Source organism: Pieris rapae, chromosome 22, assembly GCF_905147795.1.
Source record: "Pieris rapae chromosome 22, ilPieRapa1.1, whole genome shotgun sequence".
Taxonomy (NCBI): domain Eukaryota; kingdom Metazoa; phylum Arthropoda; class Insecta; order Lepidoptera; family Pieridae; genus Pieris; species Pieris rapae.
Genome location: NC_059530.1, coordinates 1,772,358 through 1,795,440, shown reverse-complemented (window position 1 = coordinate 1,795,440; position 23,083 = coordinate 1,772,358). Strand labels below are relative to the sequence as shown.

The window sequence follows — 23,083 nt, the reverse complement described above, 5'->3', positions numbered from 1 at the left end:
TGTGATAGGAATAATATAATAAAATACCACGACGAACTGTAGATTCTAAACTCTCTCAGTATAACTATCTCTTGTGATTAACAAAGAGCTAAACCCCAGCCTTCGGGTTTATCGCGTTCATACACACGCGGCAGAGGCACTTCATTTTATAATTTAAGCTGATTTTTTCTGTGTTAAGTTTAATTTTTGACAACATAGAGACAAGAAGAATAAATATAAAAATATCACAAAAATCTATCATTTATCGTCATAAAGCGCGCCAAACGTCTCTTAAAGGTGCCACTGTGTTGATAGTTGTAATTGACACAGACTATAATTTAGTTATGACTATAATTATAAGTTTTTAAATGCAATCAGTTGACATATTAAATCCATTGCTAGGGCGACACCTAGTGAGGAAAACAAAACACGAAATACGCCATTGTGATTAGACTTTAGACTTTATTTAGATTAGATATAATATGACGTATGATTTAACAAAATAAGCTACCGCTACATATACCTCCAATGCGATAACTATTAACATTTACAACACAACAAATATTTACAAAAACTATTTTTTTAACCAAAGCTTTAATTAAAAACGTATATACATCTAAACAGTTCATTAATTAAATGCTGTAGATGTATAACACCCAAACTCACATGCTGACGTTACGTCTATTTACGACTTTTTCGCTTTAAGACGAAGTTGGTATAGAAATAAATATATAGCAACTTCTGGCTACATGATGGCGCCACTGATAAGTAACGACATGGTCTTTATCTTGAACATAATATTATCGCTAGTAGGATATCAGAAAACACCGTATTATGTCAATAATATTGTTTGTTCAAAAACTTATAGTTTTGCCTAAATGAAGTATGATATATGATGTTTTCAAAGTTTGTTAGAATAGAACTGATAATTTATTTATTATAAGAGACTGCTATTAGCAGCAGAGCCAACCATTAACATCCTTATTTTCCTGTAATGTGTTATTGTCATGTGAACAAAATGATAGAGACTATTCATACTTTACCATTAAGACCACATACACACCATAACATCGGATACACTAGTACATAACTACAAAAGAAAAATAATAATAATATTACAATTTGGCGCAAACCCGAATTACATTAAATCCTAAAATATTTGTTGCTTAGATAAGCTGTAAATAATAAAAATGTTCCGTTTCAGATATATATAACATTAAATAAAAGATAACATACAAATTTTCAACTGATAGTAACGAAAATGTACGGTGTTTAAAATTTAAAAACATCCAAATTTTTTAATAGATAAGTTACAGATGTTTTAATTAAGTTTATTAGTAATACACACACTATTTTACAGAGTGAAAATGCAGGCGTACGAAGTATTACCTACTATGAGGAGCCTCAGTCCCGATCCTGCCGATATGGCAGCTGTAACCAAGAAGTATCAGGTAAGAAAAGAAACTTATAAATGAATTGATTAATAGCGCGTACTCAGTACTTTTTTACATTAGTAGCAGTTCCTTACTTCACACGTACCTATATTGTGGGCGTTTCGTTCAGTCACTTGCCTGACGGAACTTTAGCGACTTGATTGAATACCGATATTTAATTAACTGTTCTGAGTTTCAATTAACTCTCTGATTTAACTACTTTACTGCGACATATATATAGCTTTGCAAGGGTGGATATATTTTTGTAAATATGTAATAGACAAATGCGGACGCTTTTGAAGATATTGACGTCTTCTATAGAACGGTACGTCACTGTTAACCTTTTTTTTAATCTATTTTACAATCTAAATCATGGTAAATTAGAAAACCACTGTGGTATGTATTAATGAATAGCTCTTCTTCAGCTTGAGAGAGATTCAGGAGAAATTCCTTCAAACTGGCTTTTTATGTTGGTTAACGTTAGGCTATCTAATAACTCACCGGGTAGTCCATTTATTAGCCGCTGTAGGAAATACCTCGACGTTCTTGCCATATGCGTTGTTTGCTCTCGAAGTACGGAGACGATACAGTGTATATAATTGGTATTTTCCACATCTTGCTTAAAATTTTCGTTCACATATGGATTCTTATTTCTTATATTCTATAGCCTGTTCATCAATTTAAGATTGTCAGTGAAATATTATTTTAAATCATTCTTTAAGACGTGGATTCTTTCAAATAATGAAATACCATGGAGAGTGTTCAGTGGAGTTGTTTGGATTAATACCTGCAGCTAAATTCCATCATCACTGTCGAGACAGAATACAAAATACCATCTTTATCACCGCCATCCGTTGTTTCACTATTGAGTGTTTCTTAGCAGTTTTTGCCGTGTACCACCATTATGTATTATTGCTGCCTATTAAAGTATTTCCGGACCAATTCTACTCAGGGTGCTTCAAGAAAAGAGCGAACTATTTCTTTAAAGGCCGGCAACATACTTGCAAGCCTTCTGGTAATGTGAGTCTCCATGAGCGCCGGTATCGCATAACGGTTTTTTTTAATTATCTTTCCTCTTAAAAATATACTTAGAAATAGGACTACCACAATACAATCGTTTTAACGCAATCAAGTGTTTTCGCGGATATAACAACAAAAAAGTACCGAGAATAAATATAGAGAATAATTGATTTAAATGATTGTTTTTTTAAGTATTTTTTTGGAAATATATATATTGTACTATGCTTTTAAAAATCACAGACGCATACAGTATATTCAAAACATAGATTGCTTATGCAATAAAAAGATATATTATGCAAAACAGCGTATTATGAGTATGACGCATTAGATGTTAAGTAGTAGTTACTCTAGTCAAACATTATCAATAATCGACATCACCTTGAACTTCTTCTTTATTATATCCTAGTTAATGGTATGACTTAGCAATATAAGTTTTTTTATTAAATACAATTGACCACCATCGTGTAAAACGCGTTTTGATTTGTTGTTGTATTAATACATCTATCTACAATGTTTATGAATAATTTACAAGCAACGTGGTATCAACTTCACAGTGGAAATTTTAAAATTGGTCTGATATAATTTTCTTTTGAAGAAAGAGTAAACTATTGTTTAAATAAATATTTTTAAAGCGACATCTAGAACCGAATAGGAAAAGCTTACAAACATATAAATACATTTATTCTGATTAGCTGATTTTATGCTAGTTCTGCTACTGTATGCTAGATAGCGCTTTTATGAAAATCAAAGTTGAAACATTTAACGTTGATTTTTAAAGTATATCAATTTAACATTTACGGAGTTGAAATCAGTAAAGAAATTCTTAAATGACTTCATAAATTTAAAAAAATCATTGATTTTTCAACGTGACTCATCAAGGTACTTATAGGAGCTGAATATATCTATCTCGTTTCAACGCATTGCTCTTATCTGTCAAGCAGCATGACGTGTCATCGGCTGTTTTTGAACCAAAGTGAAGTCAGTCGCAAATTGTAAACGGTACTGAAAAGAAGTTATTTGTTTTTAGAACTTTAAAATTATTGTGAAATTACTGATAACATCTTAAAAACGCAATTGAAAGTGTAATTTATGATCCTTGTAGTGAGTGTGTTTGAGTGAAAAATTGTATAATCAAGGATTTTGAGTGATTTAAGGCGGAGAATGAAGCAGTAATAACTTGCAGTTTTCCTTGTTTTTACGGTTTTTATTGAGTTTAATCCGTAACTGAAGGTAACGAAGCGGAACTTAAGTTAAATACGTTGCTACTATCTTGCACAAAGGTATATTACTATAATACTACGGGTTTTTACACGTTCTGTAGTCTACTTGATCTTTATTACCGATTTTCAGACAACAACGAAAAGACGACGCGCATAGCATTCGTATTATTTTGTTTATAACTTGGAAATCTACTGAATTAACTAAATTGGAGTTATATTTATCATTCAGTTACCTTAACCAAACTAGTTTAGACAATTTATAGGTTAGGTTCTTTTAATTAACAACAATAAATAAAAAAGCTCCCTTATTAGATTCTTATCAGAAGTCTTGTTGACTAATTATTATTATTGTATGTATTATAAAGCAATTATTTAATTTTAATAACATAAAGTATTATTGAAAACCAGCCGAAATGTATATCACCTTAGCTCCTTTTAATGATTATCAATTTAAACTCTAGATAATTTGAATGTATGTCCCTGTGTTAAATATATTTATGAAACAATGTTTAAGTTTTAATGTTTAATGTATATCATTTGATTAAATACTTAACATTAACTTGAGAAACCTTTGTCTACCTTGTGGGTGGAAATAAATTTAAAAAAATTGTGTAATGAGTCTAGACAATATAAAAGAAATAATTTAACTACTATATTATTAAGATATGTTTAATGCAAAGTAGCAATATTCATTATGTTATTGCAAGATTATAGTGCTTGTATTGTGTAGGAGGTCCAGTGTTAGCATTTAATTAAGTTAATCACTAACTTTCTGATCAAATACTATATTTCTTTTAATTTTATGTGAATTACAGTTACTGTAGTTTGCATTAACCTAACATTACCATTAAACACAGTATATTAATGAAAAAGAAAATAGTTTTACCTACATTTTATACCTAATTCAGAGTACCTCAGCACTCTAGGTGTAATTTATTAAAAAACTCTATGACACTGGAACATTTCACAAATTTTCTTTCCACTGTTTGTATACATTGGAAGTTTTAAAAGTTTCAAGGTCTTGTAAAAAATTTTTCATATCACCCTTTGTGATGTGTAAAACCAATGAGCTATTTGTTATTACTTTATACATGCATTGTTTATACATATTAAATATAAAAGTGGGCAGTGTGTGCATGTCTTCTGGGTAAGTTGTTGGCATGGACAAAAATAAAAATAATTTCATTAAGTACTATAACTGGCCTTGTGTATTCTAAAAAAAAATTATGAACTTTTTTATTTAGTATGCCATCAATTGCTCTGAACAAAGAACGTCTGATTATAAATTATGAATGCCATTACCTCTTTAAATATCTTAGTTACCTTACAACATCTTATGGCTGTAATTTTCATACGTTTGAAAAAAATATAGCCTATGTCACACAGGGTACATATAATTTTTCTTTTGAATATGTTACTGTATATCCAAATGCAAATTTTAGATATTTAAAATTTATATATTAAAACTTATTTAATATTTGAATGTCAAACAATTTTATTAATAAAATTACAATTATTGTCAGTTCTCTAATTATGAAGAAAATATCTAATAAGTAAACCAGTATACTCAACCAAAAATATTTAATAAATATTTCCAGGCAACCCGTTACTGTCTCACATATAAAACCTGATTGTTGTTACATGAAATTAAAATACTATTTCGAATAAGACAATGTTGACACCTAGTTGTTTAGTTTTGACTTTCAGGCTCTGTTAGTAAAAAAGTAAATAAAAATGAGTTTTATAAGTACATCCGAGCGGCTGTAGGATTTTAGTTATACAAATATTATTGCGTAATATTGTAATGAGATGTTTACTAATGATTATGGATTGCGATAATTTTAATATTTCATAGACAAGAAAACATAATGCAAATGTTTAATTGCGTCACATGAACGTCCGATTATAAATTATGAATGCCATTACCTCTTTAAATATAAATTTTCATAATTATGAATTATAAAGTACTTTAGATGTGAATGTACGTTAAAAAACTTTTTTAAAAGATTATAAGAACGATTTACATTATTTTTTACGTCTATAGCTTTTTTGAGAAATCGTTTACGTATTAAATTCGTATTCCACATTTTATCCCCAATTTTTGTACGATTGATACGATTTGTTGATTGCGATATATTTTTTTTTTGTCACATTGATGTCCGGAAGAGTTAGCCTCCTTTTTATATAAATATGTAAATTGTATTATATTTCTGTAGAAATAAATAAATTACGTAGAAGTATCCAGGTACTTCATGACACGTTATCCGCTACGTTTGGATAATAGGAAGCGATGGGTACAGGACTGCGGAAATAATATAGTTTCAATTTAGTCAACTTTTATTTGAGTATGTAAATTAAGTTTTCTGAGTAAATGAGTGAATATAAATCAAAGTTTTTCACCGCCTTCCAAGACCGTACGGTCTTCAAAGCTACGTAATGGAGCTCCTGCGTGTGACACGTTTAAGCAATGCTTAATAAAGTCACTTAAAGTCGTTTATTTTATTCATAGTACCTCGACTGTCAAGCTTTATAGCGCTCCTGGTTTGACAGTTCAGATGTATACGCGAACGTCAAATTTCCCGCCACCTTGATCGGTCGATGTTCTTATTTTTTAATGGGACGTCCTTGTTCAAGGCAACACGGTCGAACGCGGCCAATGCACCACAGACGATTCGAAGTCTATAAATAATGTTCTACGTTTTTAGTAAGTCTATGTAGATTTTGCAGTATTTTCCTTTGTATACGAAATCTTATTTTAGCAAACAAAGAAAATTGCGATGTTTATTGCTGGTTCTTCGAAATTGCAAATTTGCATTATGTTAAATGTTTTGCCCTGCGAGTTATGGTTAGAAGACGAATAATCAAAACTGAATCGAACATTTGTTTATTAATACAAAATAATAGTTCTGAATTGCGGGTTTCCGACTTGTGCAAGGGCGTCTCCTGTGAGACACGAACCTCGGCTTGGGCAGTCGCGGGATGGTCTGCGAATGTCCATTGATGGCGATAAAACTTAAAATTAGTTGAGCATGTTTTCCCCCTCTTAAAAAAAAGTAAGACAAACTGTCAAAATTATATTGAATTTGACATACGGGATTGAGTACCTTACCCCAAGTGATCCGAGGAATGAACGGTAAATCGCTCCTCTTGTCCCATCAAAACAATAAACAATTTCGGCTGATTCACAAAAAAGATGCCCACACAGAAAACCTATATATAAGGTTTCAAAACAATGCTTAAAGGCTGTGTCAATACGGTCGGTGACCTGATGACATCACTTATGCAAATTGTGATTTTTTACTTAAATTTGTAAATGTATTAACTTTGTCTAAATAGAGTTAATGACCGGAATTGTCTTTGATAAAGTTTTAAATTGTTTATCCAGCGGTTAAGCTACTCTTATACACTTACAGTTAAAAAAATATCTATGAAACCAAAAAAAAAAATATCCTTTATGTAACGGGTTGCTTACAAAAATCTTATTAATTGATAAGACAGACATTTTTGGCAGAATAGGCGGAATCTGAGTCTAGTTGATTATATACCTTTTTTTTCTATTGCCTCTGAAATAGACATCGTTGGACATTCCGATCTAGCCGAACTTAACACAACTAATTAAAAACTAATCTAATTTACTTAAAAGGAATCTAAATAACACTACCTAAGATTTACATGCACTAATTCAGTAATCTATATGGTTTTGTCCGTCTCAATCTTCACTCTCGTCCCGTGGTGTAAAGAAGTTGAATAGCCTCGATTTTCACGTGTTGGTGGAGTCTTTGCTCGTGGGCTTTTGCAATCTTTTTTCATTATGGCGGTGACGTACTCTTTTTTAAAGTCCCGTTCGAGTTTGCTACTAGGATGCATAAATTGAGATTATATGACTACAATAGAATATTTGACAGTAGTTATGAAGCGTTTTTTAATTCAACTCACTCCAAAATGAACGTCAAAAAAATAAATATACATTAAATGCTTCGTATTTTATTCTCAAATCAAGGGCGTAGAACGGAAGAGAAGAACTGGCAATAAACTCTCCGCCACTCTTTTTAATCGCCAAGTTTTTTTATATGGGTACGTTATAACGTAAAAACTTTTAAAATCGTTAATGTTTTCAGAAATCCATAAATAAAAATATCTTTATTTATGCGTCAGCACGTGATTATACGGGCACCGATTAGTCGAATCGAAGATGATGTATCATTATCGGTATTCAATTATGTGTTCATCTGCGTTATCCTAATACAATTATGTAGTTGAATTTCGTCAGAAACTGTTTTTGATTGAATAATATATATGTATTCGTCTCATTAAATTATGGTAATAATAATTAAAAGCGTAGGCCTTTACGTGTTTACAAACATTGTATGTTCTATGGACTAATGTAACGCCATCTTTAGCGTTTTGGCGGGATTTAAAAAAAAACATTAATTCAATTTAAATTTTAACTTAAACTATTTTCAAATATCGAATAAATAAAATGTTTTTATACTATTGTCAGCTTAATGTAACACTTACGTATTATGTACATATAAGCTTGCGTAGGTGTAAAGACAGAAAGGACGGCAGGGCATCATCTTCCTGCCATAAACAATACAGAAATAGCATTCTTTGTTCATTTCGCAACTACCTTTGTTTCGAGTACCATTGATTATATTTAAACGCCAATTGAACTTATGCGATAACACTAGGCCATTTACAATTATTAAAATAAAATTTGATTATATTCGATTATAAACTCAAACTCTAAAATATCTTTATTCATATAGGTAAACATGTACACTTATGAATGTCAAAAAAAAACAAATTAAATTAATTGTAAATTTACATTTAGAACCAGTTCGCAAGTCAAGGGCGTAGAGCGGGTAGGAAGAACTGGCAAGAAACTTTCCGCCACTCTTTTCAATCGCCAAGTTTTTAATACAAATTGTTTGAACTGGAGCAAATCAATCCCAAGCATTAGGGTCATTTAAGTATTCGTCACATTTATAAAATAATATTATACTTTTAGGTTTCATTAATTCTAATTCCTTATTAAATTATTAAGAAACGCCAATAAAGGAGTTGCAACGCTTCTTTATTATTCCTCCTTTTTTCCGTCTTGCCCGCTTGTTCTATAAAAATACTTCCAAAGGAGTCAAGGTTCGTCTCTAAATTTTTCCATTTTCCATGCACGCTTTTAGGCCGTATTCTTTTGTTGTCCAAAAGAGAAGTGTTTAAATATTGTTACAAAAGCAAGATTAATACCTTAGATTATAAATCTACAGTTTCATATACAATTGTATATTCTCAATATAACCTTCCCTCCATATAATTATATTGGAGCATCCCGTCCAGTCAGACTGGGCCGAAGACTCCAGTAAAAGTTTATTATTTAAATTGTCTTTGTAAGCTCAACTCGGAGAGCTCTTTTGGAGAGCAACGCAACGGGCGGAGGCTAAAGGCCTTGCCCGGTGAAGGCGGTTTTTTGTCCTAGTCTGTGGCTCATCGAGAATCTGTATATAATTATATATATCCTTAGTGGGAAATACTTCGTTAGCGCATTTCAGGGTATTACGTCATCGCGCTGATTGTAGATGTCCCTGCATTTCGTTTTTAATCTGTTGTGAAATAATTTTTCCCGCCCTTTTGATCATGTTTATTCTAACTCCAGGAAGTTATAATATAATAAAGGTGGCAGTTTATATATCTTGTTATTACTATGATTATTTAAACTTAAAATTAGAGAGAACAAAGCCGCTTTACGATTTAATAATTAAATCGCTTGAAAGGTGACAAATGACACATAAAGTTCTGACTGAATTGTTCGCGACTAATTATCCTTTATGAGAGAAATGTGGATTATAACAATATTTTGTGTCGGCCTCACCTTGGAGTGACTCGAAGTACATTTGAGGCCACAAATGCATACAAACCTTGTGCTATTTATTGTTGACTAGCTTTTGCATGCGGTTTTGTCCTAGCGAAGTCATATATTGATAATAGAAAATCGTGTAATGTTGTATTAATAGTAAAATTGTAATTTTATATTCAAGAAGTTTTATTATAAGTATTTGACTAAAATCAGATCTATTTTTGTGTCTGTGATATTTATGCGTGGTGTTTTATTTAGGTTTCAAAACAGGTGTAGGGTACTTACTTCCTAAGTATACGTCCACAATTTTCTCAGAAACTAAGTCTTATCGATTTAAATCTGATATATTCCTAGATTCATTAAAAACGGTTTAGTTTAGGTTACGAACGGATTCTACTTAGGGTTCAAAAATAGTAACAATTCTTTAAAGGCCAGCAGCACACTTGAGAGTTGAGTCCTCTGGCAATGTGAGTGCCTATGGGCGACGGGTATCACTTAACATCAGATGAGCCTGCCCGTTTGCCCCTTGTTACATAAAAACAATAGTTTTCGAGATGACATAATAGAGGTAATGATATTTTCTTGTTATTTTAATGTAAATAATTTGTTTAAAAAAAATATAAATTGCGATTATTCGTCCACTGTCATTGGACGGTATAATTTTTTCCTTATTATCATTTTCCTTAATTCTGCATTATCGGATCTGTCAAAGGCCGTAAAACACCCTCCAAGCTACTTCATTAAAGTGAAAAGTTAAATATACAAGAAACAGAAATATCAATGACTACAGGTAACATCAAAATTACTTTTCAAACTTAAGTTGAACCACAGAATAGATATAATAAACAAATGAAATTACAGATTATATTTAATAGCGCCAATAAGGAAGCGATGGAAGGATATGTGCCAACTTGCCAAGATTTAACATCTGGATTATATCTTGGATTAGTATATTATACGGAAGTATAGAATTAGAAAAGAGACTGCATGAGGTATGTGCTGTGCACCAATGAAGTGCGAGTCATTGTTATAGATCAGGGAGCAAACTGATAAGTGTTGACCGTCCATGGACACTCAATGGCAGAGGTTTTGCGGTTTCGCTGCCGGCCTTTTTAGGACTGGTGCTCTGCCTGCGCGATGTCCTCTGTTATGTCAAATTTAATTCCTATGTCTTATCCTTAAAATTGATCTGTATTATCTTTAACTTATCGCAAAGCATGTCCCCGTATGTTTTGTAGGAATCCTCGAAAATGCGTTTTCAAGCATAGACAGTATGTGGGTAGTATGTGTAAAAAAGTATTTAATTACTGTGACGTAATCACAAAATAAGAAAAGCAAAAAGCGGGATTTTTTTTACGTAATACTTTTAACGACTTGACTTTATTTAGTTGTATGCGGTGAAAATGCCTATTCTATTTTAAAGTTTGACCGTAACACTTATTTTCATAATTTACAAACAAATCCACGCAATAAATGAATGCCAAGATCCAAATTGCCATTTCTTGTACGAAAATTAATGTATTTATATGGCAAGGTTTTTCGTATTCGGGACGGCCTGGTTTATTTAAATGACGTATACGTGAAATCTTTAATGATTCTGACTTTAACGCATTAACGAAATTTATTATATATATGTACTTAGTAGGGTAAAATGGATTAGTCATAATTTATCAAAAAGGTAGAAAAAAGGACGTACGAGTATTATGGTTTATATAAAAACGCAAATAAAATATACGCACGTACTCAATTTAAAACCATTAACAGGCCACAAAATCTAATGAAAAAGAAATGTGTGCTAAATTAAATTATGACACTATCTGGTCAATTAAGGCCTAAATCCTTAACTATCAAATAAAAAATAAGGTTTAATTGTAGAGGGGTGAAAATTAAGCGTTGTATGTACTTTTATATGTTATATCATATGTATATATATATAAAATAAATCTTGCGGTGAAACCATTTTTGGCGACGTATAGAATGCATTACTTAAATGCAATCTCTTCGCTCTTTATACTCATATTTGATAATCAATTAAAAACAAATGAAGTAAACAAAACCGTAAGTACAAATACTTAATATAAAATTATACATGTCTAGGTTTAAAACATATCAAATACCTTTTTTTTTATAATTTTATAAACTGGTGTAAAACCTTAAGATAGGATATTGGCACAGTTGAACTGCCATTTTCATACAAACGTCCATCCACATACGCCGATCCGACCTAGCATGGCTTGTATCGATAGATGGCTCTTACAATCCGTTGCTTGGTTATTTACACACTTATATCAACATTTGGGTTAAGAAGTTTATCTCAGATGGTCAAATGGATTGAGCTAGGTTATGGGTTTGGGCGTTAGCATGCTAGTTTCCTAACTATATTTACCTCTACGTGGTTGTGTTCGATGTGAATGAAAAATTTATTGCTGCACAGCCGTGAACGATGAAAGCTGAAGCCATCACTGATCTGTAAGCTTTTGAAAAATATAATTTTGTTAACGAGATGAAATGAATCATACACAACAAAGCTATTAGGATTCATTGAAAACAACATTTCATGTTGCATACCAAATGTAGCATTATGGTCAGCGGTCTGGTGCACTCCATATTAGTTTTAGGTCATACATATGGCCTAGGTTCTATACAGGGCCTTATGCAATTGATTTGAAATATAAAACCTCTTTTCAAAAGCATTTATCTTCGAATAAAATAATAGTACGTTTTGTCACTGACAACTGACAGTATCATCTTATTATTATCATTTTTTATGTAGACAAAATGACAGTGACAATTTTTTTGTTTTTTTTATTCAGCCAGTTATTAATCTTTAATGTGATAAATGGAGCTTTTAATAAATTGTTTTCGAATTGATTGCCACCATTGCATAAAGGTTTTTACATTATACGCAATGGATGGGATTACATTATTTATTAAAGTTGCTTTTTATATTAAAATAGCTTTTAAGGCTAAACATTTGCAGAAGTCAAAGATTCTGTCAGGTGTTAAAACAGAAGCAATGCAATGCCAATTTCGATTGGTGTTCTGGGCAGAAATAAAAATAACAAGCCAGTCGTACCCATCTTTTTAGAATTAAAATAAACATAACGACCTGTATAATCCAAGCAAGTCGATATATAATACCTTTACTTAATATGGCCAGATATAATATAGAGGTCGTATTGTAAAATTATCAAACACATAGATACTATAATCGGTATGATTTATCTTGATGTTTCTCTTTAGTTAAAAGGCTGTGTGGCAGGTACTTGTCTATGACTAAAATGATCACAAATCAGAGTCAGAATGTGGTAAGCGAAGTTTTCCACAACTGCGCAATTTTCAAGGCTGTTTTTGCCGCGCACCACCACTTTGTGGAACCAGCTGTCCACTGAAGTATTTCCGAACCAATTCGACTTAGGGTCCTTCAAGAAAAGAGCGTACCAATTCTTGAAAGGCTGGCAACGCACTCGCGAGCCCTCTGGCATTGAGTGTCCATGGGCGGCGGTATCACTTAACATCAGGTGAGCCTCCTGCCCGTTTGCCCCCTGTTCTATAAAAAAAGCGATAATGGAAGTCCGATGTCCCGGTTCCGTGACCAATTAAATGGCAACGAAATGGTGGGTCATGCCTATTGAAGTATCTTTGTTTATCAACCGCACATAACTTCCTTTTTTTTTCACTCACCCAGTAAACAAAACTACAACTCATATTTCTTTATCTGTTTCGGGATATATTTCTTATACAATATTCATTTATAAGTATGTACTTGTATTTTATGTTTACCTACATTTGCATTTTTAATTTTTCCTAGAGATTTGCTTGACGGTTTTTTTCCGACATTTTTTCCTGTTTAAGTAAATATATATTTTAAACTATGATTATGTTAAATATGACGTACGAAAATAATTCGGTACTTTAAGTTTCCTGCAAATTAATTTATTAACCCGCCATCTAGTATTTCTTTTTGAACATTTTTCCTAGTTCTTGTATGATGTAGCTTCAATTAATTATTTACATAATTAATGGTAATGAATTTTAATAACGCAATAGCAATATATATCTATGCATTAGACCCAGGGAATTAATATTTACTTACAACAAAAATATTTACCGAGTAAAAGTACCAATGCGAGTACAACACTTCAGACCGCCATTTTGTGTTGTGTTGATCAAATATTTTCTAATCGAGAAAACACGCTGTTTTAAGCGAAATTATTGAAAATTACTGGGTCGCATGCTTCTCTAGATATTCTGCTGTGACATTGTATAATTTGCAAGAGCAAAACTTGTCTGAATGTAGAATTCAGCTTGCCGTGCAATAAATAAACAAACACGGCCCAGTTTATTTTTCTTTAGATTTTATGGCCTGCAACCGAGACGTTTAAGCCAAAATAATTTCTTCATACAATATTCTATTTTTAAATTCAGTTACGATAATAAGACAGATTATACAATTGTATGTCCTTTATTTTGTCTACATTTTCGATAAATTATCTATGGTCATTGATCCGCGACTTTCGTCGTTCATTTCGCGCGCTTTACGTCAACACTTCGTTGAGTTCAAGGTTACGAGGACGTACGTCTATTCTCTACTCGTGTTTATGACTTCTGCGCATAAATCTGTAGGTCGGGAATTGGGAATCAGACTTTTTACACTACTCAGAGACGTGCAATAAATTATCTGTAATGTTTTACTAACATTATGTGGATAGTTAAATAACAATCTTTTACATTTTAAAACATTTAGCTACGGATTTGTATCTACATATTGGTTTCCTTAATTCCTTGGTAAGGTTCTATTATCCTTCCTTGACAGAAAAAAAAAAATATTTTTTTAAGAGAAAACCATTTGTCGGGAAAATCTAAAACCCAGTTTTTTTTACTATGGGAAAGCGAACAGCGTATGGGGTAGCATAGCATAATGTTGGTATGCTAATAAAAACAAAAAAGTAGGTAAAAAATCTTATTGTAAACATCGAAATTCGCAGCGGTAGATAGATAATAAAAGTTATATAAAAATTAAGACTACCGTCAGTTGAAACTCATGTCTATTGAAATAAATTCGATGAAACGTGAACAGTTATTACTTTATTAAATATCAAACAGATTCGTGAACAAACAAACAAACATACACGTAACACTTAAAAGCCTTTTTTGAGGCGGTTGAAAACCTGGTGTCATCTGCAAAAAAGAAAGTAATCCAAATGAAAGTGTTAACTATTGTTGCGAAAGTACTCGCGCCATTTTCAGTTGTTTAATTGATGCTTTCTGTGTCATGGCTGATGCACATAGAGGTTATTTTAAATAGTAATGTCATGAATAATTAAGTAATTTCGTTGATTAATCTTTGGTATCTGTTCTCTATTGTCTGTCAAGACTTAAATGTTGGTAATAAACTCTTTCCTGACTGTTTAAACGGATATTTATTTATTTGTTTAAAGTTACATTTAAAAGCAAGTAGATAAGTAACATAAATTCTTAATTGCAATGCTAATTGTAATTAAGAATTTATGTTACTTATCTACTTGGCTTTAGGCGCCAAGCGATCTCTTCCAGGCAATACTAGTTAGGAAAATACTAAAAAAAATTTTAGGGTCAAGTGCAAGAAGTGCAAAAAAAAATACAATTACAAGTCATACTGAAAAATTATAGAATTACCAAACAATCTAAAATAATGACAAAATGTGTGAATTAACACTCCATACTGTCAAAATTTATGGCGTTTGAGAAACTATTCACGCTTATACTATAAATTATAAAGTGCATTGTTTTAGAATTTATTTTTCCTTTGTGTTCTTGTTCGCAAAAACATCAAAGAAATCTATCAACAAGCTCAGTAAAGTAATAAAAATAAAAAACAAAGCCAAAAATATGGAATGCACATAATCTGTAGTATGTCATTGAAGTGACATTTTGAGTCTGTGACACGATGTGTAATGGCGGCAATCCAAAAATAAAAGGACGAGAATTTATGATACAAGTGTTTGGGCGTAAACAACATTGGTAATTAGCGAATTATTTATATTTTTTTAACAAAATCTTTTAAACAAAGGATATATTACAACTACAAGTTAAACGGCGCCGTTAAGTTAAAAGGCCAGGCTGTTAATTGTACTGCTAATTAAGCGAGTTAGCTGCGAAGTATAGATATGTAATGGATCAAAGTTCAAAGTGCAAATTTACACTTACGATACTTGACACTGCATCCCGTCACTTTTGACAATGACATTACCATACCTTTTTAGCAACTGTAGCAGACTCATTACCCCGTTCTAATTTAAGCCACGGTCTGCTGGGGGGGTAAAACGAGGACGAGGACGGAACTGTCAAACGACTTGACAGGATCTTGAAAATGAAAAATTCAATATCTTTAATTTATTTTAACCCATATTCACAAATATACATATCAGAAACTATGTTGACATAGAGAGACAGAATAAGATTTTTCTTGAATTAAGAGTTTTTTAAATAACCTATGTAATATTAATTTACATTTTAAGCGTTCGTCATTACTACAATATTGCAATAACGACATGAACACGTGTTGAATATATCATAGAGAAATAACGTTGTTTATGGATATTATATAAAATTGCGCCTTTTAAAATTCTAGCAGATAAAGTGATAAATTGATTAATTTATATTTTTGTAAGGAATTTATTTGTCTCACCCGAAATAAATGTTGTCCATGAAACCAGGATTATAAACCATAGAGATAGACAAATCTATATTATCTATGAGCATACAAATGAGTCAAGATTTAAATGAACATTATCTGTTACAGTATCATTATAGACTATTATCGCCCCTATATTAAATCACATCAGTTATTATTAATGGCCTGATAACGTATTTTTTTTATTTAGATAAAAATCATTTGCCTCTTTCCGTATGTATAAATTACTTAAAGTACTGTCAAAGTTAAGATGTCAACAAAATTGTTTTTTTGTTTTTTTTACTACGCTGTGACGCAACCTCTAGTCCTTATAACGTCACACGTCCGTCTTTTTTATAATACGGGGCAAACGGGATGATGTTAAGTGTTACCACCGCTCATGGACACCCTCAATGCGAGAAAGCTCGCGAGTGCGTTGTTAGGCTTATCTTAGTAGGTATAGTTACGGACATTAAATAACTTGCTATGTCATAGTACTGATGGCTCCTTATCGTTCATAATTCCTGTGTTTGATAAGATAATTTACCGCAAACGACAAATAGTTTTTTTGCGTTCTGTACTTTTGTAATATCATATAATATTGTATATACAATGTATAAATTAGAAATTAATATGTACATTATTATACATCCAGTATGGCAAATGTACAAATCGACAAACGTCCTAAATGTTTTTCTGTCTGTCAAAAAATAATCCTAAAACTATCTTATTCGGTGCTCCTAACCAGATTACGAATAAAGAGTGGATACTAATTATCTTTTTGTGTAATTAAAATGCAAACAAAAAATGTTCATATTTTTTGGTGCGTAAAAAACTTAATATTTCACTTCATATGATATATTTGGCGATCTGAACACACGTTTCAAGTCAATGAACGTATAATTTTGTATCTCGTGTTGAGTACGAACGTCAGTTATCTGTGGGTCGTCGCTGTGGCCGCGCGGCCCGCGCGAGTATTATCTGTGATTTCGCGTCTATGATGCATTTTGAGTTTTTGAATCTAATATAAACTTTCTTCTCCACTTAGATGTGATATTGGTGTTGTGGATTCTATATTCAAAAATATTTTCAATTCGTATACGAAATTTGAATTTACAATATTATTTTATATCGGAACTTTTTCTACGATCTAACTTCATTTTTCAAAATATGAAAAACTATATTTTAAAATTCGTAAAAAATTCTGAGTAAAAAGTGTTACTTAAAAACAATTCGGTACGTTAAGGCAAAAAGAGTCTTTGTTTGGATTCTAAATTTAAACTTTGTTAATCGAGTGTTTTGATGATCAGCTGTTGGTGTTAGTGTTCTAATTTTAAAACGGCATAAAACCAAATATTAATATTGACGCAAGTAGATTTTATTAAAACCTTTCTTTAATTTAATTTAAAAACTAAGTAATTAATTATGTATTTAAAAGTCAAATGTTAATTTAATTCAAAGTACGGCGTCGTTGACTTCGTGCTACAAATTAAATATTCAAACGTAATTTTTGTTACGATATAGGATAACTCTAAACTCCTTTGTGCAAGATAGTCTATAATATAAATTTGTAGGTAGCAGGCCTATAGTGAACTAATTGGCAAACATTCAAGTGAGTCATTATGAATACTAGCAAAATGGATTCAAAAACAAAACACGTAAGATTCTGACATCGCCTCAAAATGTCTCCCGATAAACGGAAGAGAAGGAACGAGGTAAAAAGGACTAACTAGTTGATGATCTCATTTAAGTGCTCAAACAAAGACTGATAGCAAACAACAATGATTGCCTTAAAAAAACTTTACGGAGACGAACTACTCCGCTTAGCTTTAGTATTAAGCCTCCTAAAGGCGAACCCGGAGGAATTCTTAGAGATAGAAACACAACAAATGCTCACCGGCCTCCATATTTCTAACGGATCTGATTGGTCATTGGAACAAGAAGCCAGAACATTGATAAGACCGCGATTTGTACACCCTAAATCGCTGGACAACATTCTACTAAATCACGAAAGACATCTGTTCGAAGAGCTTAATTCCCTAGGGCGGTATAATTATCGGGTAAACAATGACCGGATATGGCATAATCAAGCAATTCATACATATTTGGTTAATAATGTATCGGCAGTTGCGCCCGGGCCTCCAAGCGACGAGCAGCAAACTGAAGATGCCGTTTCCTCAGACGAAAATGTAGCTCAAGAAGTGAAAATAAGCGAGGAGGAAACGGAAGCTGACGAACCGCACACACCGGATGCTGTAGTCACGCTATCGGCGGACTTTTTTGAAAATCGAACCGAATCAGACATCTTTGCGGAGATAGGGAGTCGATCGTTCGACGTGAACGAGTTTCTGCTGACTGATGAAATGCAGTTAAAGAAGGAAGATCTTCTAGATGTCAAGGTGAAAATAGAGGCAAACGACGAAGATGACCTCTACAGTGATAATGCTATTGACGATTTCGTACCATACTTCACCGCAAAGGCTGAAAAGCTTGAACTAGATGAATCGTCAGTCTACCATCAGAACATAGCAGACCTACAGGACTATGGGGAAGTCTTTGAAGACGTAAAAGAATTGAGGAATGATCTCCAAAGTTTAGATGTAAAACAGCAGCAGGAGAACTTGGAGCAATATTTGCTTGAAAACACGCCATTGGATACAGAAATATACGAGTTGGCCCCTTTCGAAGATGACTTAGTTATAGTGAAGAGAGAGAGAGCCAGTACGAGTTTTACAGCTAGCTCCAGTGGTGTGAGTGAGATGGATGCCTCTGACGTAAAGTTGGAGCCCGATGAAGGTCATCATACTGGCGACGAGCTGACTCAGGAGGTGAGTGGTGTCCCTTCAATAGTTAGTCATACATTTTATGGAATAGAACTTAAATTTTCATTTCAAGTTAATTTAATTAACGTCTTTATAAGTATAATTGTGTTATATTCGTACGAAGCCTCGTGAGCATAATTATGTTATATAACTCTCAATTTAATTTACGCACAATATCTTTATAGTATGTATATATATAATTCTGCTGTACGTATGTATGTCAAGAACTCCTTTTAATGGCTGGACTGATTTCAATGAATTTTTTGGATGCGTTTATGTATGGTTTATATTAACAAAACAGACCGACAGACTGCGCTAAAGTCGGTATCCAGGTTATTTATCTATATTTTAGCAAATAAACTGGTATATATGTATATAAATCTTCTGTGCATGTGTTCGTTAATTCCTAAACAGCTAGATAAATTTTGATGACATTTTTTGTGTGTTCAAGTGGAGTCGTTTTTTTGTATGTAAGAACATATCTACAGGACAACGTCTGTCGGATCCGCTAGCCAAATATATAATAGCAATTCTCTGCGTGGATCTTAGCCTAAAAATTCATATCTCAAGCGTCTTGAGTGCTGTCAAATGTCACACTGAAGTTTGACACTTCATGACTTTTAGGATGAGAGATATTTAGCGTGAAGAATTTTTGAAATTACAATACTCTGGAGTCTGTGGATTCAAATTCATCCTTCTAGGTTATACATTTTTATTTTCTAACAAATTCTAAGAAAATATTCAGTTTAGATATTATGATACGATCTAGAACTTCAATGAAAATTAAATCTAGTTTTAACAGCTGCGACGTACGAATTAAAATATGGGCAAAGTACGCGTTATGATATCACCTTCCCCACAGATGTTGTCACAGCAAGAAATGGTACAAGGTACCTTCGTTGTGGACCTTGAAAAGTCCTCCAGTGACCTCTATCACTGCAGAGATCCAGAATGCATTGGCTCCGTTCCAATTTGAAAGTATTTTCGTTTTTACCCGACTTTTACAAAAGGTCGGTGTTAATTCGCCCTCCACGCTGGTATCGAGCTGATACGACTTAACTGCCTCTTGTGCCTGTGCCTCCTAAGAGCGATTTTTTAATGAAATCTTGTTGTTGGCTGAAGGGCCTTGACAGCTCAGCTCGGGCTGCGAGTGTAGCTCGGCTGGAATGGTCTTTTCCTGCGATTTGCGCGTCCCCTACTTGAGACGGATCTCGCCTTGGGCCGCCACAGAATGAGTTTTGCAAGTTCGATGTTCTCTCAATATTTTCGCAGGGCATTTTCTTTTGCGAACTAGCGACCTTTGGAATCGACTACCGGCGGGATTTTCCCTGAGAGATACCTCCAACTATTCAAAATTCGAGCGTACTCCTCCCTTAAAGTCCGGCAACGCACCTACTGAAATGGGTGTATAGGCTGCGATGACTGCTCTTATTGGGCGTCCCGCAGGCTCGTTTTCCCGCCTATTAAGTATATGTATAAAAAAATATTTGTAGCGCTGATGTAATCTTGGGAACTGCTGGAATTTACAGGTTTAATTCCCCCTGTCCCAGAGAATTATATTGGTACATTCTTCAGAGGCGACTTGTTTTAGCATTGATCTTTTTAATTATTTATGTATAGAATGGAAAAAGATAAGGTCACGAAGAGAAGAAAGTCCCTATCAACTGTTTAATTGCTTAATTTAAGAATATTTAAATAAAATAAAAACAGATTACAGTTGAATGAACCTTCATTATCAAGTTTTCTTTTAATTTCGTCATACACGTCATATATACTAACTAGTTTATATTCTAAGATGAATTCAATCTTATATAATATATTTTACTTCCAGTCCTATTGTATCGATGCATCTTTGGGATAAAGTACTAAAGTTATGACTTAGGTTCTTAAATTAACATGATACATTCGTCCCTAAAAAGCTTCCGCGAACTTAAATCAGCTCCAAATTTTGTTTCATCTTAACGCAATATTATTAAGCAGACCCATGGCTTTGGGACCCTTAAAATATTTAAAATCTGATAATTTTACGTTGATGTAAATTAATGTTTGATATAAAGTTATTATTTGGACTGTTGAAAGTGGTCATGGTGATTCGACTTATTTACCAAAAACGTAAAATAATCACGCCATGTCTTTGTCATTGTTGTATTATAGTCGCATCTACCAAAAAGACAAAGCAGTACTCGCAGTTTCTAGTTGGGAAAAGAATCATTTTGAATTCAAAGAAATTAGATCTTACTAGGTTACTAACAAAAGTAAATAGTATATTACCTGTGAAAAGACATCTTTTTCTCGATTAAAAGTCAGGAATTGTTTTAATATCTTATTACAGTTGTTAATTTCAATGTCTAAGGGTTTGGTCCAGACGGGCAACGAACCAGACAGTATCTACCAGGTTCAAGAAACCTTTTTGCACACACCTATGTGAATAATCTTGTAGTGTTTGGGTTGAAAATCATAAAACCCAATTTGCGGGTACCACCTGAGTAGAACATTGGAAAAAACATTTCTCCGTGTCTCAACATTTTAAACACAAGTTTTAAGGTTTGTTTGGAGTTAAACTAAGTAACGGTTCGTTTGTTCCGTTAAACTATTAAGCGTGAACCTCGCGTTGAATTTTAGATTTGCGAATGTTACCATGGCAACAGACGGAATTTATCAAACAAAATTTTATTTTTATTTTGACATGTACAAGAGATAAACTTACAGCTGCCCACTGAATTATTTCCGAAAAAAGTTGACGGAAAGAGAATTCATTGAAGGAAAGAGCGTACCAATTCTTATAAGCCCGGCAACGCACTCGCGAGCCCTCTGGCATTAAAAGTGTTTATCAATTAAAATAACGAGAATTTTGACTAAGCGTCATTGAAGGAAAGGGCATACCAAAAAAAGCCCAGCAACGCACTCGCGGGCCCTCTGGTATTAAGAGTGTTTATCAATTAAAATAACGTCAAATGTATTGTTAAATGAAACGAGTAGTTTATTAATCACTGTGTTAATTATATTTTATTGTTAACCAGACAATGGCGAAAAAGAAGAAAGCTTATACACAGAGTAAATCATAGATATAGATATATCATAGACAAAAAGTGATGTATTCTATAATTATTGCTGACGGCGCCACTTTTAAAATTTATAGACTAACAAGTATAAACATCACTTAAGCACTATCTAAATTAATAGTTATGTATCTATATATTTAATTCTAGTATTCGATAGTTCAGGAGTTATATACAATATTATATTCTATATATGTAGAACATTATGACGCAGTATTGTGAATAGTAAACAAATAGTGAAAGTCGCACGTGTCGGGACAATATTTATAGCAACTGAATACAGAATGACATTGTCTATGGTACATGTGTAATTAATTTATTTATCAATGGCATTTCAAATTATATGTCAGCTAATCAATTATAAATAGTAATTCAACTTTTTATTAAATTTGTATTTATTAAGACGACATATCGATTTGGTGAATTGATTTTGAACAGTTTCGAGTAAACTAATCGCTTGCAACCTCACATAAATACCTTTACTTTCACACCACCACACAACTCACCAATTAGGTATTACCTAATCTTATCTCCTACTTGTGAGTCCTTGGTATATAATTAAAAAAAAATATAAACCACTATGGTAATAGACAATATCGAATTGAATATAGTCTGTGACATATTGTATGAACTTCATTGTCAATCTTAATTTGCCAACTAATTGATATTAAATAACGCTATAACAATCTTCTGGAAAGCGTAGTAATGTCTTATGTTTCAGGTATGTAAAGTGACTACATAAAGGAAATGTATTTATTTACAGTAGGTAAATTACAGAATATATCTAAAAGACTGAAAATTCCTGTATTATTAGGGAAATGGTTAGTATTTAAAAATTTCGTATTCTGTATTTAATAAAAGCAATACATACATTCAAATCATATACATGTCTTAATGAATATATAATCTAAAGATGATGGTTTAGCTGTGTGATCCTCAATCCTGAAGAAAATCTAACCGACATGACTTAGTCCAAAAAATCGTTGGCATGTGTGTTATTAGATGTTAGAATAAAATTGTATTACAAAACATATACATTTT

At 32.5% G+C, this 23,083-nt stretch overlaps 1 protein-coding gene across 6 annotated transcripts in view; it reads left to right on the top strand.

Moving 5' to 3' along the window:
* LOC110997300 (segmentation protein cap'n'collar) overlaps nt 1-23,083 on the top strand; it is a 90,658-nt gene that overhangs the window by 11,382 nt on the left and 56,193 nt on the right. For 2 of the 6 annotated variants that reach the window (XM_022265394.2, XM_022265388.2), the window contains exons 1-2: nt 3,417-3,712; nt 17,736-18,989. In XM_022265394.2, coding sequence (XP_022121086.1) covers nt 17,943-18,989 — 1,047 coding nt within the window. In that variant the 5' untranslated portion in view covers nt 3,417-3,712; nt 17,736-17,942. Of the gene's footprint in view, nt 1-1,339; nt 1,431-3,416; nt 3,713-17,573; nt 18,990-23,083 lie in introns of those variants that run through there. The other 4 variants (XM_022265392.2, XM_022265391.2, XM_022265395.2 and 1 more) reach the window with 4 other exon arrangements.